General features: G+C 32.7%; 2 protein-coding genes across 2 annotated transcripts; both read right to left on the reverse strand.

Annotated features, from left to right (window-relative positions):
• Positions 1-5,863: 5,863 nt before the first annotated feature.
• LOC25493713 (uncharacterized) lies at positions 5,864-7,268 on the reverse strand. Its single transcript, XM_013602292.3, has 2 exons — positions 7,160-7,268; positions 5,864-6,639 (listed from the first exon to the last, which is right to left on the reverse strand). Exons 1-2 carry the CDS (start codon positions 7,181-7,183, stop codon positions 6,136-6,138), a joined length of 528 nt encoding a protein of 175 aa, XP_013457746.1. The 5' UTR covers positions 7,184-7,268; the 3' UTR covers positions 5,864-6,135.
• A 6,258-nt stretch (positions 7,269-13,526) lies between these two features.
• On the reverse strand, positions 13,527-15,700 carry LOC25493715 (protein NBR1 homolog). The gene is made up of 2 exons (XM_013602294.3): positions 15,638-15,700; positions 13,527-14,190 (listed from the first exon to the last, which is right to left on the reverse strand). Exons 1-2 carry the CDS (start codon positions 15,659-15,661, stop codon positions 13,732-13,734), a joined length of 483 nt encoding a protein of 160 aa, XP_013457748.1. The 5' UTR covers positions 15,662-15,700; the 3' UTR covers positions 13,527-13,731.
• Positions 15,701-16,734: the final 1,034 nt, after the last annotated feature.

Consider the following 16,734-nt stretch of genomic DNA (forward strand, 5'->3'; position numbering starts at 1 on the left):
TAATCTATTCCTCCCACCTTCTCATTATAACACTTCCTCTCATTTGATACATCCCCTATATATATATATATATATATATATATACTCGCTTTGCGACTGTCTTTGTCAATAAAATAGCGTAACCCAATTATTCGCGCTAAATAGTTTTTTGCTAAACAAACTTAGCACAATTTTATACTAAATCTATTTTAAAATGAACTTGTTTAAAATTTCTAAACATATATTAATAAATGTAATGATTAAATAAAAGAAAGAAAAATGGTTTCCACGAGCATACCTCAGCTAGAAGATAATGCATTGCATTGTTATATGCAGGACTTAAGTTTAAACCACAAATAACTCACTTATTTATCTTAAAAAGTGAATTTTAATTTCTAGACTACTTGACAAACACGCTATTTCCTTCTTAACTAGTTTGTTTTTTCATTAAAGTAAAAGTAATATTCTGGAAGGAGTGTGCATAGTAGAAATAAAAAGTACAAAATGTGAGTTGTTTAATAGTTGCATAATTATTTACCATTGAAACAAAATGTGTGAGTTAGCAAATCAATTAATTTTGAGTGGATTGTAAACTTGGGTAAAATTATGGTCATATTAGGAAAATGACAAAATATTGTTGTCACAAGGGAGAGGGAGTGAGCGCAGAACCCCCTTTGTTTGTTTTTGCTTGTCACTTGTTTCTCATTTCTCAACTACTTTAGTTTATAACGGTATGAATAGAATGTTGTTTACATGTCATAATTTGTTGATTATCTTCGTATGACATGAAAGTCATATATGTTCCAACATCATTACACACATTTTTCCTTTCCTACGCTTCTTCCATAACAGATACAAAGATGCCAATATCATCATTGGACAACAACACCAGGTTGAAATTCCAAAGATAAATTGAGAGCATTGTATGCGTTGGTGTGGAAATATTACAGATTCTTAGTTGATAGGTTTTAAAGGTACAAACATGTAGTTTACAATATTAGAAACACGTGAGTGCAAATAAAAAGTACAAGAAATGACAAATATATACACGAAGGCTGCAAAAAGTAAGAAATAAAGATAAAAAAGATGTGGTCATTATAAATAGAAATGAATTACATACATTATTCATTTTAACATCTAATAAGATGTTTTCTTACGAGGCGAATGCGTTATCTACCAGGCAAATTTTTATGGAATAGAAACGAGCTTCTTTGCTTGGATTTTGATTCTACTCTATACAGAAAAGAAAATAAACTAACTCAAATGATGCATATGTAACGTGTCGAATAACTTCTTTCCATGTAGTCTTCTTCGGCAAGTTTCTTCTTATACTTTGAATTTGGAATGTCGAATAATTATAAACAATTGGTGTAAAGACTTCTTTGACACAATTTGTATGGAGTTCTAAAAAGTTATGCATTTCAAATTTCGAATGATCTTGGATTTACTTATTTCGAACTTCCATGGATTAGTCTTCAAAAAATGATCTTCGAGCTCTGGTATTCGAATTTTGACATTTTGAGGAAAGTTACAAAATTTCTTCATTATTAGGAGTATCATATTCCTTTGGGTATATTTCGTTCATAAAATAAAATAAATTCGCTCGAAAATATCTATTCGATGTATGCAATGGCAAGATAAGTTTGTATTGTAATACAAGTGATATGCAATGGCAAAGCTTGTGGCTTTGTTACAAGAATTTTATTGGAGGAGTTTGATGGCTTACGTCTCAAAGAACTTCAAATTCTAGAACAACAACTTCATTTGGCACTCAAACACAATGGATGATTTAAATAGAATCTCTAAGAAACAAAATGGCAAATAAACCCTAAAGACAATTAGAAAATAGTTACAATGAGAGAAATAACATAAAAAAAAGTAGGAAACTACCCTAGCTTAAAGGAGGTGGTTCGTCGCAGCCGTTTTCACCATTGTGACCATCTTCAACCACAACAATTCGATCTCATTTTCAAGGAGGTGAAGTAAACGAGTGCTGAAAGAGGGTGCATGATCGAGACACTTGTGTTGTGATTATTTGGTCGTGGAGGAAAAGAGAAAAGAGGGGAATGAAGCGAGACTTGTGGGAAGAGAAAATAGTTTTAGATTGCAAAAGATTAAATTCAAAACGACACGTTTGTCCCTCTTATAAAGTCGACTTAACGAAACTTTCCCTCCCACAGTGTCCTGTATTTTGTTGCAAAATTGTGTTCCAATATCATTTCTGATTTTACCTTTTTTTTGCGTCCAATGCAAGACTTGGGAACTGTAATTTTTTCATCACAGAAACTTCATGCTATTTTCGTTACACAAGTATGCTATATATTCTATCCCAGTTGTTCCAGGCTTAGCAACCAACCCAAATTCTTTAGAGTATTAGAGATTTGAGAAGCTACTTATCACAAAAAATGTAGAAGATGTTTAAAGTTTTTGATAGTATCTGAAAATTTGTAATTCTTATATATTTGTTTCATGTTTTACGGCTCGGTGCTCCTTTGGTCACAAATAAAGCAGATGACGGACTAAATTTATGGATTTGTATATAAACCATTAATAACTTCTACGATGCTCTCATGTTTTACAGCTCATTGCTCATCTGATGAAGTATTCTTAAATATTGACTTCAAAAGGAGATAAAAAAAATCTTCACAGAAATTGAGTTCAACAAATTGTCATCCAATTTACTACTTGTAATCGCCTTAGTTTCAATGCAGGGTTTAGTGCAAATGCTAAATGCAACATCTTTTCTAATAACACCAGTAGCAAAGAAATCGAAAGATATAGATCTATAATTTATAGACCAATAAGAACTAAGAATGTTAGCAATATGTAACCTAATCCTGTTTTCCCGATAAGTGTAGCAACACCATTTAGTTTAAACCTGCAGAGGTGTCTCAATATACCTATCCAAATATGTTAATCATCGTAAGGATTGACTTCCTGCTGCAAAAGATGATCTATGCCAATAATTGTACTCAACTACTAGCCATTTCTGTTGCAAATGCATGCAACTTGACTCTAGATACCTTAATTGCACTTTATTCAATATAATTACAATTTAATCATTTTTCCTTTAATTACTCATGTGCTTATTTAAGATCACACCCTCATCATCATGGATAGCTCTTCTTGCTCTCTTGTTGCTATTTTCCAGTTACATTCCGGTTGGTTTTATATATATATATATATATGGTAGTTTTTTTCTTCTAAATTTTCTATATAATCAAAGCAGAATGTAGATAAGTTACTAGAAGAATGGTTTCTGAGTTCAGATCAATGTGAAAAGCTTGCATCATCTGATCCATAGCAAAAAATGTCATTTTCGGTGACAGCAACAAAAGAAAACGGTACAATTTCATCACATTAACGTACAATTTCATCACATTAGAAGCATCAAGTTTAAAGAAAACGGTAAAAGGAGGGACTTTTCGTAATCATAACAGCCAACTTAAATTTCCTGGGTAAAATCATTATTTTGTTTAGTACCTTGTATTCCTTTTACTATATCTTTGCTTTAAAATAAAAAGCTTCAAACAGGCTCAATCAACATTGATCAAATTAACACCATGTATCTCATAAAGCATAAAATAAAATATGTTGATGTGTCAATGCACAAAAACATCCAATTAACCATCCAAACATAAAAACTAAGACAAATTCAAAGGAAACAATAATCTGCTAGACACTTATTTGTCTAATAGTTTTTCATTGATACTTTCAGAGTTCAGATCATCCCACTCTCTTGATGATGATAGACTTGATAAGGAAGTTGGACACTGCAACTCTATTTTGATAGACTTTATAGACCTTATCTAAACTAACCTTTCCTAACGACGGGTTGGGCGGGGAGGATAGCCATACAACCAACCTTTACTAACAGATCGGCTGGGTACGCTGGATCGGACATTTGATTTACTGAAGATAATCCCTGAACACAACCCGGCCACAAAAGTAGAACCATAATATAATACTTCTTCCTTTCCAATTATTTTCCAGAGAGATTTACCGATCATTTTTCTCCATTGAGAGAATTCTAATAGAAAGAATTCATTGCCATGTACTTCAATTCTCAAGGATTTTAACTGCTGCCTCATCACGTCATGCAAATCATTATCATCCACAAGATTCACCAAGTCGCCATCTTCATCAACATATTTCAGACTGAAATTTGCATCCGCATTAAAATTGAAATTAGACCGTATCTTAGCCCTCAACTCAACCATGTCAAGATTCATTACATTATTCTCATCCACACGAACATTAAAGCGCTTGAAGGTATTTCCAAATTTCACCTATATAGATATAACAAGTGATATGTTATGAAGTCCGACAAACAACATGATATTATTTAGGCTTAAATACACTTTTAACACTCTATTTCATCTAGCTTAATGCACATGTGACAGCTTTATTTTACTTGAAAAAAATTTAACCACCATTTCAAAACCTGAGTTGCCCCAGTTTTGAATTTGAAGAGAGCATACAAAAAAATTATCACTTTTTTGCAACAAAATATCATACCTCTTTGGGGTCAAAACTTTGGGTTAGGAACAAAATTGCCATAATGTGTAAAATTGGAGACAACAAACACGAATTTTAAAATGGGAATTAATATTGTTTTAGGGGCATAATTTGATGAAATGACAATAGGTATCTAATTAACATGCAATGCATCTCTCTCATACTCTTTCTCCCTCCGGTTGTCTCAAAATGATTGTACAAATATCATTAATTTAATCCCTATTAGACCTAAAAATTCAAATTAGTTGCAAAAAACGTAACGAACAAAGAATGATCAATTTAATTTTGATCACATAAGCAATACCTCAATGATCAGTGCATGAAGCAGCTAGAAAGAGAAATGAATTGAAAGCAAAGTTATCAAATAGAAATTAGAAAGAAAGGAGAAATTGAGATCAGGAACTTTATCACCAGATCAGATCCCATAGCTGACGACAGAACGAAAAGCTTTACACGCTCACTCTCTGAAGCGGAGACCGAGTTCCATAAATACTGCAAGCAGTGCTATATAATGCAAAATTTTCATTCATGAACAAAGCTAATGCTTACATGTAACAATTTTAAAAGAACCATTTGAAAATTCAAAATAGAATTAAAACTCCACATTTTGTGGAATTAGGAGGATGTGGTGTGTGAAATGGTCAAGTAGAGAGTTTGTCTTTGGGATTTTCTATTATGCTTACTTGTACATGTATAGATGTCAATTTTAGCATATATCATAATTAAATAATTTTGTCTTTGAGCACACGTTAGTTGGTAGAGAGTCATAACATTATATATGCAGCGGTAAGAGTTCGAATTCCAGGATACACGGTTAATTTCTAACCACTAGTCTACTTTACAAAATAATTTTAGTCTCTATGCATTGTTGTTATCGGTGAGCTTAAAATGGAATCCATTTGTATATGCAGGAATAGTGCAAAGACACTCATTCTGAAAATGAGACCTTTGTTAGGGTCTTTGAAAAAGAACATTTAAGATATGCTCAATGTATGAGACTTGGAGTAACACCATATAGGTGATATGCCATACGACACAAGGGTTGCATGGGGATCTTAAGTTCACAAAGAAGAAGCACCGTTAACCTAAAAGGAAGGTTTTCATCACATGGAAGACTACATAGGAGATGTTATTGTCATGTTAAAAATTAGTAGGGGTGTGAGTGAAATTTCAACCTACCTCTGAGCAGATCAATGTAATTTTCCCTTATTAATATCATCATATTATTAACTATTTGCATTTGTTTCTCTTGAAGATTAATTACATTTTGTCCAGGTCACAAACTAATAGTCTTTTTGGCCATAAAGCAGAGAATATAAGTTGATTTGAGATGGTAGACCAATAACGGTTGAACTTGAAGTGAACATTAATCAAATCAATACTATGTATCTCATAAAGCATAAAATAAAATTATATAAAAACAAAGATATGTTGATGTCTCAAAGCACAAGAGCATCCAATTAACTAGCCAAACTTAATAACAGACAAATTCTAAGGCAACATTAATAATCTCCTAAACATTTTTTTTTTCTAATAGTTTTTTTGTTACTTTCAGACCAGCAAACTCTATTGAGTGATGATAGACTTGATAAGAAGGATGGAAACTGCAACTTCGATTGACACTATCTAAACCAACGATTACTTTGATGAAGTTGATCCTCCGGATGTGTGAACCTTTGGGCCGGATTCCGAGTTTCCAAAAACAAAAAACAAACCTTTGCTAACATGCTGGACGGGTTGGACAATCTGTTCTTTTGGTTTGCAGTAAATAATCGAACATAATCCAATCCACGACACAAAAAGAGAACCATACCAGAAAGCATCTTTGCTCAGTATCATCCCAGGGGAAGATTTGTTGATGGTATTTCTCCATTGAGATAATTTCAGTGGAAACAATCCACTCCCATGTACATCGATTCTCAAGGATTTCAATTGTTGTTTCATCATGTCATTCAAATCATTATCATCCACAAGATTCACCTGCTCGCCATCTTCATCAACATAGCTCAGAATGAAGTTTGCATTAGCAGTAAAATTGAAAACAGAACATATCTTATCCCTCAACCCAACCATGTTAAGGTCCATGTGATTATTGTCATCCATACAAACACCGATCCGTCTGAAGGTATTTCCATATTTCACCTGAACAGAAATAACAAGTAACATGATTCCACAAATCCAATTCTTAACATACCCTAAAGTTCTAAAAGAATAATGAAATAGGTCAGAAGTATTGGTGCAGCAGAAGTTTCTTGCCGTGCAAGATACAAATGGAATTAAGAAAAAAGAGAAAGTGATGCAAAAATTGTTGCAATGTGTATTCTCATTAAGCAAATGAAAAGTAATTACAACTTATTTATAGCAATTAATATTGTACATGTAACTAACGTGCTAGCTAAGGAGTGCATGTCCTTCCAAGAACGTACCCGGGGAATACCGGGTTCGATTCCCAGGGGGAACAACGCTTGGCCAGTGCACATTTCTCTACGCATGAGCCGGATTAGTCGCCCACCAGTGGTGGGTCGGAGACCGGTGCGAAAGTATAAAAAAAAAACGGAGTGCATGCAAAGTGGTAATAAAAAGACTATAAAGAAGAGAAACTAATTGAAAGCATAATAATAAAACGAAAATTAGAAAGAAAGTGGAAAATTGAGATTGGAACCTTGATCACCAAAGAAGAAACCATAGCTAAGAAGGATGAAAGGAAGAGCAGCAATAAGACGATAAACACACTGACTCTGTGAAGCAGAGAGTGGTATATAATGCTCTGTTTGGCTTTTCCAACAAGAAATTCTTTTCGTACTTTTTATATATTTTTTTTTTCTATAGAGTGAAGCAATTTAGTTTCTTATATTTTTCTTCTGTTGGCTTTGGGACCAAGAAAGTTCTTTTCTGTTGATAGTATTACTTCTTGCTTAGGCTAGCGTGCGCAATAGGCCATTTCAGCATGGAACCATCCATCAACAAAAAAAAAAACATCTATAATTATGTCTATATTTATATCTATATTTGCACTGGATTTTTTCATTTACATTATTACACCTTTATTTAAACTATTTTATCATTCCGTAATATTATTATTTAAATTATCAATTAAAAAATTAACTAATCCCAATAAAATATAAACAATACACAACGGTAGGAGAAACAATCCAAAATAATACGAACACTATTTTCTAGAGGAATAATATAAACAATATTGGACGCTTAAAAAAAAACTTATTTGTCTTATGGTGGTCGCTTGATTCTCCTTAAGTCTGTCCCATCTTCACTGCCTTTCTTTTTTCAGAGCTCCCACAGGTATAATCTCCTCCATTAAATCTATTTTAATTAATTTTTTTTGGGGTGGGGGTGAGGATCATAGAAAAATTGCATGGGTGGACTGGAACACTATTTGTATGAATAAGGGGGTTGGTGGTTTGGGGGTAAGGAGATTACAAGAGTTTAATATTGCTCTTCTTGATAAATGGTGTTGGAGGTGTTTAATTAGTCGACAGGGAGGGCTTGTGGTATAAAGTGTTGTATTCCCGTTATGAGGAACACAGAGGGCGGTTAAGGGAGGGTGGCGCGACGGGGTCAGCTTGGTGGAGGGAGATTGTAAAAATTTAAAATGGCATAGGTGTGGAGGGTTGTAGTTGGTTTGAAGAAAGTGTAACAAAACGTTTAGGTAATGGCTTAAATACTTTCTTTTGGTCGGATTGTTGGGTGGGGACAAAGTCATTTATGGAGAGATTTAGGAGACTTTTTGACTTGTCGATTCATAAGGATTTGTCGGTGGGAGAGATGTTCGCATTAGGTTGGGATGAACATGGGGAGGCTTGGAGGTGGAGACGCCGCTTATTAGCTTGGGAGGAGGAGTTGGTAGTGGAGATTAGGAACTTGCTTACTAACGTTATATTGCAGGATAATCAATCAGATGTATGGCTTTGGCGACCTAATATTGGTGATGGTTACACCGTGAGTGGTGTGTATCAAATGCTCGTGTGGCAGAAGATACATAACCACGACGTTGTTTCGGATGCTCCTTGGCATAAGAGTGTTCCTTTGAAAGTTTCTATTTGCGCGTGGCGTCTTCTCCACAATAGACCACATAATTATTCATTATCCTATTTTTGGTGATCTTTGGCAACAAATTAAAACTTGAATTGGTGTGTTTTCCGTGGATCCTCATCAGGTGTTGGATCATTATTATCAATTTGTTTTCTCTTCAGCTAGCCATGCTCCAAGAAAGTCTTTCCTTCATTTGGTTTGGCTTTGTGGTATTTGGGTTCTTTGGAACGAAAGAAATCAAAGATTATTTGTCAATACAGCAAAAACAATTGCACAATTACTTGAGAAAGTTATGATTACTTCTCTTAAATGGTTGAAAGCAAAAAATGTGTGCTTTCCTTTTGGTTACCATATGTGGTGGTAGCGTCTCCTTACTTATTTGGGGATTGATTGATGTAATTTTTCTTTGTTGTCTTTTGTGGTTTGATTGGAACTATTTGTAATTTTGTTTTGTTTCCTTTAGCACTACTTGTGTTAGGGATCAAAACTTTTTGTTAATATATCTCATTTTGATTTGTTAAAAAAAAAAAAAAACTTATTTTAAGCTTATTTGTTAAAAAAAATATATTTCTATATACAATTAATTGCTATAGAAAAACATATATACGAGCATGTTCTTTCCCCTAGTAGTAGTATATAATGAATGAACAAACAGTAGTGCTATATGGTATGCGACTTTTGTTCGCACAAAATGCACGACATCTTGTTTGCCTTACAAAATCACCATATATGGGCTCATTTTAAACAAATTTAATATGCTCACAAGAGAATCCTATATATCTATCATTGCATATGATGTTAGTATCACCACCAACCTCACCGCTTCATATTTGATATCATCATTGCATAAAAAAGAAGGTATAACAACACATGAGAAAGAGAGAGAAATGAAGCATACAAAAACTGAGAAGTGTTGGCAGATGGTGGTTACTACTTGTATACTTTATAGAAATTTAATCTAGCTTGCTGTGTTTTACAAATAAAATAAATAGTCACCATTCGTCTAAATTTGTGCAAGACTCTGTCGTAACATTAAGCATTTTCCATGAACAAATGCTATATACAGCGAATGAAAAAATCGCGAGCACACCACGAATAACTTGATGAAAGTAAAAGGGACCCACTGCAAATGCATTACAGGTGTCGTGATACTCTTGTGAGATGGTATGTCGCGCTATATATCATGAATCATGATCCATAAGGAATATTAAGTTTCGGTGTAATTTTTTCTTCAAATTTTACCGTCATTTTAAACTCATTTATTTACAATTCTATACTTCTTTATCTAATCAAATATTTGAATTTAATCATAATTTTAAATTTGATATAATCTACCAATTGGGTTAGGTCCAATGGAAGATATTAGACTCTCACAAGATGGTGAGCCAAGATTCAAATTCTTATCAAGAGTAGTATCCACATTTAGTGTGTGTGACACATTTTGAATATGATTATCTCTTACCGAGAAAGTTTGTGAGAAACCAAAAAAATTGATCTAATCCTAATATAAATGTTGAATGAAATATAATATAATCATTAAGTTAATCTTAACAAATTAAATATAAACTAATCACAATTTAAATTTGAAAAGTTAATGTAAATAAATAAAACAAAAATTACAATACTAAATGTAATTAACTATTATTATTTAAGCACATTTACTTGTTTACTGAGTCAAAACAGTTATATTTTCTTTCAAATGTGCGCAATTGAATAGCTATTATTAGGTGACAACTAGGGTATCCATGGAAGAATGGTGGGTAATTTACCCCAACCAATACACATTAGCCACATAATCACATTTTTAAGTGGTATCCATGAACTATCTTGACCACACCAATAAATTGTTCATTTTCATTGGTTGGTGGGTAAATTACCCACCATTCTTCAAAGGTAATCTAGAAAAAACCCTATTATTAAGGCTTTATTTTTGCATGACAAAATATTCTTTTACTTGCTTAGAAAAAGTCTTTTTACGGAAACAAATAGGAGTGAAGCTTTTTCTTAATGAGCCTTTCATCAGTAGCAAGAGAAACACTCGTCTCCCAAAAACATAAACAAAAAATAGTTTTCTCTCCTTTCAAAAAATATTGACTTTCTTGGGTTACATCTGCTGCTATTTTGAGATAGATTCAAGCTGTTCTGTCACCTCTGATGTGATTAGATCTGGGAAGAACATGTTGTATCCTAGGAGGATGCGTGCTTATGAGGCGAATAAATCCCTAAGGACAGTGATTTTGTCACACCTCATGTTATTCAACGGTTTACTACTGTGCAGGTCATCACCGTTAATGACTTATTTGTTTATTTCAACATTACCGACTTCGAATCACTATCCCTCTTATTTATTCCCTTAAATGTTTAATTGATGATTTTATTTATATGATGATTATTATTTATAGAGATAATTTATTCCTAATTTTTTATGTTTACTTTCAAACTTAATTTTAGTCATGCTAGCTTGAAAGCCGACTATAATTTTCATTCAAGAAAAGCAGATAGACAAGCAAGACTGTTGTTCCCTTGTTCATGCGAGTACAACATATAAAAGAATATTGAGCTTTGATGTAGTTTTATTTATTTATTTATAAATTTAGTTTACTCTTCATTTGTACCATTTTATTTAAAATATTTCCATTTTTACCTAATTCTTAATTTATCATTTTTATCAATTTAAATTTATTAAAAACTTAATTTTAATGTTGATTCAAATCAAGTCTAATTCTGACGTCAATTTAAACAAATTATGATTCAAATTTGAATTAATAAAAATGTAACTAGCAAAATTAAATAATAAAATTTTGTATAAAATTTCAAGCTTAATTACATGTTTTTGAATTTGACTGTAGAACTTTGGTCAATCTACAAACTTATTGTAATGTATTTTCTTGGGAAATTTGAGTTTTATATTCCCTTTACCTTTAAACACTTTTTTTTTTTTTTTTACGCTAAAGACAATTTCATTAATGAAGGTTTCACAATAAATTAAATGTCAAGACTGCAGAAATATAAGGTAGAGTCTCTTCGATCCATATGCAATCTACATTTTGCAGAGCATATTTAGCTAAATAATGAGAAATTTGGTTTGCTTCATGCCTAACATGCCGAAAATTTAAACCGCGAAAGCAACCGTTAAAACTAATACAATCTCCAATAATAGAGCCGACATAGGTGGGAGATTGTTGATGAGCATTCAACGCCAGAACCACGTTAGAAGCATCGGATTCTGCTATAAGATCTAGAAAAGACATGTCTTTTGCAAATTCAAACCCTTCCGTATAGCTAAAACTTCTGCAACCTCTGAATCTGGTAATGAAAATACTTGCCAGCAACTAGCAACATCCACATCTTCAAACACTTGAGAGTGATGAGTTGTGTGATACAAATCTTTTTAAAGGTTTGATTGCATGAAACTTGAGTCTCTAATTGGCATTCTTTTGATACTTCCTGAAAATTGAAAATAATGTTGTCTAAGTAACTTTTGTTCCTGGTGTCTGACTTGGTTAAGCTCTTTGTTCTTGGTTTTCATCTTTGAGTCAAACTTTGCTTTAGGAAAAGCGAAGGTTTGGCGTGGGGGAATTGTATTTCCATTTATCCTTGTTTGTTCCTCATATATGCAGAATTGTATTTCCTTTTCCTTTTTAATAGAATGATTATATGTCTTGACCAACAAAAAAAAAAAAAAAAGAATGATTATATGCAACTAAGTTCTTAGTAAAGGCAATGGTTGATCTTTTACCAATTTAATTATATTTCTCTCTTTAATAACTAGATAGCATAACTATAGCATTCCTTAAAAAAAAACATAACTATAGCAATAATTGTAAAGAGAGATTGGACCGACCATAATCCAATCTCATATTTAATCAATATTTAGTTATGAGTCTGATGGTTCTTAATGCTTTTTCTAATTGATTATCTTGCATGGACATGAAAGTAACTGATTAGAAGAAAGAATGGAGTTTATGGCACCAAAACCGGCAACATCAAAGCATCAACAAGTTTTTAAGATCAAGTTGCGCCATTTCATTGGTGCCAACATCTAACCACAGAGGGAGAATCAGATTCAACCTTATTGAGTCTCAGGTTTTCCTGTTGGTCAACTCCAAATAAAAGAGTTACTTCCACAACAGGTTGAAGCTTCAAAGTTTACCTGGACTGCCATGTATAGGAAACAACATAAGGACATTGCCCAAGAAGTTGTGGCAAAGAGGCATAGAGCTACCAAAAAGCCTTACTCAAGGTCTATTGTTGGTGCTACTTTGGAATTGATCCAGAAGAAATGATCAGAGAAGCCAAAGGTTTGGGATGCTGCTAGAGAAGCTTTACTTTGTGAAATTAAAGAGAGGGTGGAGACAGTATGTATAAATCATAAGTATTTTAGCGGATATAATTGCTGTAGGTGAAATCAAACGCCTTAGTATTTTATTCAGAAAAATTCAAACATTCAATATGATTGTCTAGATAACATAAACACTCGATTAGTTTGGTAATCACACACCACTTTATATTTCATATTATAATACAGGATTAAGTAATAGGATCTCTAACTGAAATCCCTAGGGATGAGACACCGTTTTTGCAACACTAACAGTTCGAACTATAGATATTGAACATGCGTGGATCGTGGTAGTGTTTTTTTCTTCCATCTAAATTTTCTCTAAATTGTATCAAAGCAAAAAGCACCACTTAATAAATTAGTAGAAGAGTAGTTTGAGTTCAGATCAATGTGAAAATGTTGCTTCATCTGATCCATTGCAAAAAATGTCATTTTCAGGACAGCAGAAAAGAAATGAAAAAATTAAAGTTGAAATGGTAGAACAATAACAGTTTCATCACTTTCAGAAGCATCAAGTGATAAAAAAAAAGAGTAAAAAGAGGGGAGGTTTAATTAATTTAACAGTACCCAACATACTTAACCTTGTATTCCTTTTATTCTATCGTTGCTCATAAGTATAAAAACATAGCTAAAACAAGGCTCAGTGAACACTGATCAATCAACATGTATCTAATCTCATAAAGCAGCATAAAATAAAATAATATAAAACAAAGATATGTTGATGTGTCAAAGCACAAAACAACCAATAGACTATCCAAACCTAAAAACCAAGACAAATTCAAAGGAACAAATAATCTGATAAACACTCATAAACTGAAACTCATTTTTGACAAACTTGACGAACCCTACCAAAACCAACCTTTACTAACGGATGGAGGCGGGGGTGGAGGTTGGACGACTTGGACATTTGGTTTAGCGAAAATAATCGCTGATAACAACCCAACCCAAGCCACAAAAGCAGAACCATAATATATTGCTTCTTCCTTCTGCATTAGTTTGCAGACAGATTTATGGATCATATTTCTCCATTGAGAGAATTTCAATGGCAAGATTCCATTCTCATTCTCGCGAACATAAATTCTCCAGAATTTGTATCGTTGGTTCATCAGGTCATTCAAATCATTATCATCCACAAGATTCACCATCTCGGCATCTTCATCAACATAGCTCAGAGTGAATTTTGCATCATCAGTAAAATAAAAAATAGACCTTATCTTAGCCCTCAAACCAGCCATATCGAGATCAATCTGGTTATTGTCATCCACAGAAACATTGAAGCGCCTGTAGGCATCTCCAAATCTCACCTGAACAGAAATAAATAATAAGTGACATGATACCACGAATCCAATTCCTAACATACCGTAAAGTTCTAAAAGAATAATGAAATAGGTTAGGAGCCAGACATAAAGGTGTTTCACATTGGCTTGTTTTATGATACTAGATTAAATTGCAGGTTATTAATTTAACACATACAATAATAACTCCAGAAGTAACATGTTTGAAAAGTACAAACTAATGGAAACCTGCAATAAACATTCCTGCAAACAGAACCTTAGAAGATATGTTTAATCATCCTAAATAAATTAGGAATGCCAATAACATACATCACAAATCACAAAGTAGAAATCTATACCAACTATGTTGCAATTCATAAGTTTACCTTTCTCTTACTTCTTCCACTCTAATCCCTACCAAATTTGTTATTTTTCAATAGCTGGCTACAATTAAGTAGTCAAGTATGTCTAAGAGAACCATTTTAAAGACAAACACCGATATAATCTAAATATATTAACATGTCGCACTAAACTTCTCACTTTTTCGAATCAGTTGATAATGTTTAAGGGAGCCTGTTAGGTAGAAACATGTGAGATTGTTCTTCAGCATGCCCAATCTTTTACAAAATAAATAAATAATTGAGCGATAGATCCTCTTCATTCTTAACCCTTCTGCCTCACAATTTTTACTGAAAAAACCATGCCTTGATCAGATCGACTTACATCGCAAGTTCTAATATATAACCTACTCAAACCAATTACTTGGCCAATTAACAAGTCAAATTAGCCAGACCATATAGCATTGCTTCTAGTGACTTTCTCAAGGGTGTGAAGTGAGAAGATCATACAAGGTATACATCTTTATCTAAACACTAAGGTGTGTTTGAATAGAATGATATGGTATTCCATTGTTTGGACATTCTAAAAACTGATAGAATGAAAAGGAAACTGATGCCATCCTTATAATGAGACCTCTGTTTCATTCCTCTTCATTGGATGATTAAATACCCTAAATTTCTAAAAGAATAATGAAATAGGTCAGGAGTACTGGCGCAGCAGAAGTTTCTTGCTGTTCAAGATGCCAAGGAAGTTTCTCGTTGTTCTAATCGAAACCTTAAATAAACATTCCTGCAAACAGAACCTAAAAAGATATGCCTAATCTATGAACCATGAAAACAGACATGGACACCAGATATGACAAGGATATTGACACGTCGACATCAATAATAATTTTGAGAGAATGACATAATTTAATGTAATCATGAGTTGGTGTCGGGACACAGAATAAATAATAATGTGAATAACATACATCAGATGCAAATAAAACGTCATTTCCACCATGAAATATAACTAGCTAATTGACTAAAAGCAGTGCATGCATGGCATAGCAAAGATAACTTTATAAAAAAGGAAAGCGAATTGAAATTAAAATAATAAAACGAAAATAAGAAAGAAAGTGGAAAATTGAGATCGTAACCTTGACCGCGAAAGAAGAAACCATAGCTATGAAGATGAAAAGAAGTGTAGCAATTAGCCGATAAACACACTCACTCTCTGAAGCAGAGTGGTATATATAATGCTCTGTTTGGCTTTTCCAACAAGCAATATTCTTTTACTTTTCCAACAAGAAATTTCTTTTCCTTTGATAGTATTACTTCTTGAAGTCACATATTAGATCTAGGACAATCTGAAATATTTATATTTTGGTACATAATATAATATATTTTGTACTCAATATAGTATATTTTGGTATTCAATTGAGATATTTTTGTACTAGATCTAATGTTAGAATTACTTAATTCTAAAGTAATGATGTATTACGTTTCCAAAGTTTATCACTTATTAATTGTGAATTTTCTCTATAAATAGATAACTCATAGTGCATTTCACACACCAAAGAGTTCTATTGAGTTGTCAAGTACTCTTTCTCTCTTCCCCCTTGTGTTAACGAGCTATTATTCTTCTCATCTTCTTTTTCTGTCCTTTCGGAATTAAGGGTGTTCTTAAAACCTTAGTCATTATTCGGTATAATGTCCTTTTAGAATTAAAAAGGGTCTTAAGAGCATGGCCCCTTCAATTATTTATGTCCATTTAGAATAAATAATATTTTAAGATCATAGTCCATTTTCGGTATATTAAGAATGATCTTAAAAATATATTCTTCTTCAATTCTTGGAGATGTTAAAAGTTAGATCGATAGTAACACCATATTTGAATGGTCACAATACCATAGTAGAGTAGTCATAATACCATAATTGATTGATTTCAATATTAAAAGAATAGTCTCAGTAACTATATTTAAGGTGTCATTTTCGAACAATTTTCTACGGTGCAGTAGTAAAATAACAAATTTTCACAAAAAAAAAAAAAAAAAACGTTCATAATTTACAAACGTTATCACAATGAAAAAAAATGTAAAGATAGATACTCACCAACCAATATAAGGAATATTATGTTTCGGTGTAATTTTTTTTTGGTTTTTTCTAGATTACTTTCAAAGAACCATGGGTAATTTATCGATCAACCAATGAAATGAGCAATTTATTAGTGTGGTCAAGATAGTTTGTACCACTT

Source organism: Medicago truncatula, chromosome 4 (assembly GCF_003473485.1).
Source record: "Medicago truncatula cultivar Jemalong A17 chromosome 4, MtrunA17r5.0-ANR, whole genome shotgun sequence".
Taxonomy (NCBI): Eukaryota; Viridiplantae; Streptophyta; class Magnoliopsida; order Fabales; family Fabaceae; genus Medicago; species Medicago truncatula.

Coding starts and splice junctions, on each gene's coding strand:
- LOC25493713 (XM_013602292.3), bottom strand. CDS start 7,183: ATGGTTTCTTCTTTGGTGATCAAG. Junction 6,640..7,159: donor TTTCTTCTTTGGTGATCAAG/GTTCCAATCTCA, acceptor ATTTCTGTTCAG/GTGAAATATGGAAATACCTT.
- LOC25493715 (XM_013602294.3), bottom strand. CDS start 15,661: ATGGTTTCTTCTTTCGCGGTCAAG. Junction 14,191..15,637: donor TTTCTTCTTTCGCGGTCAAG/GTTACGATCTCA, acceptor ATTTCTGTTCAG/GTGAGATTTGGAGATGCCTA.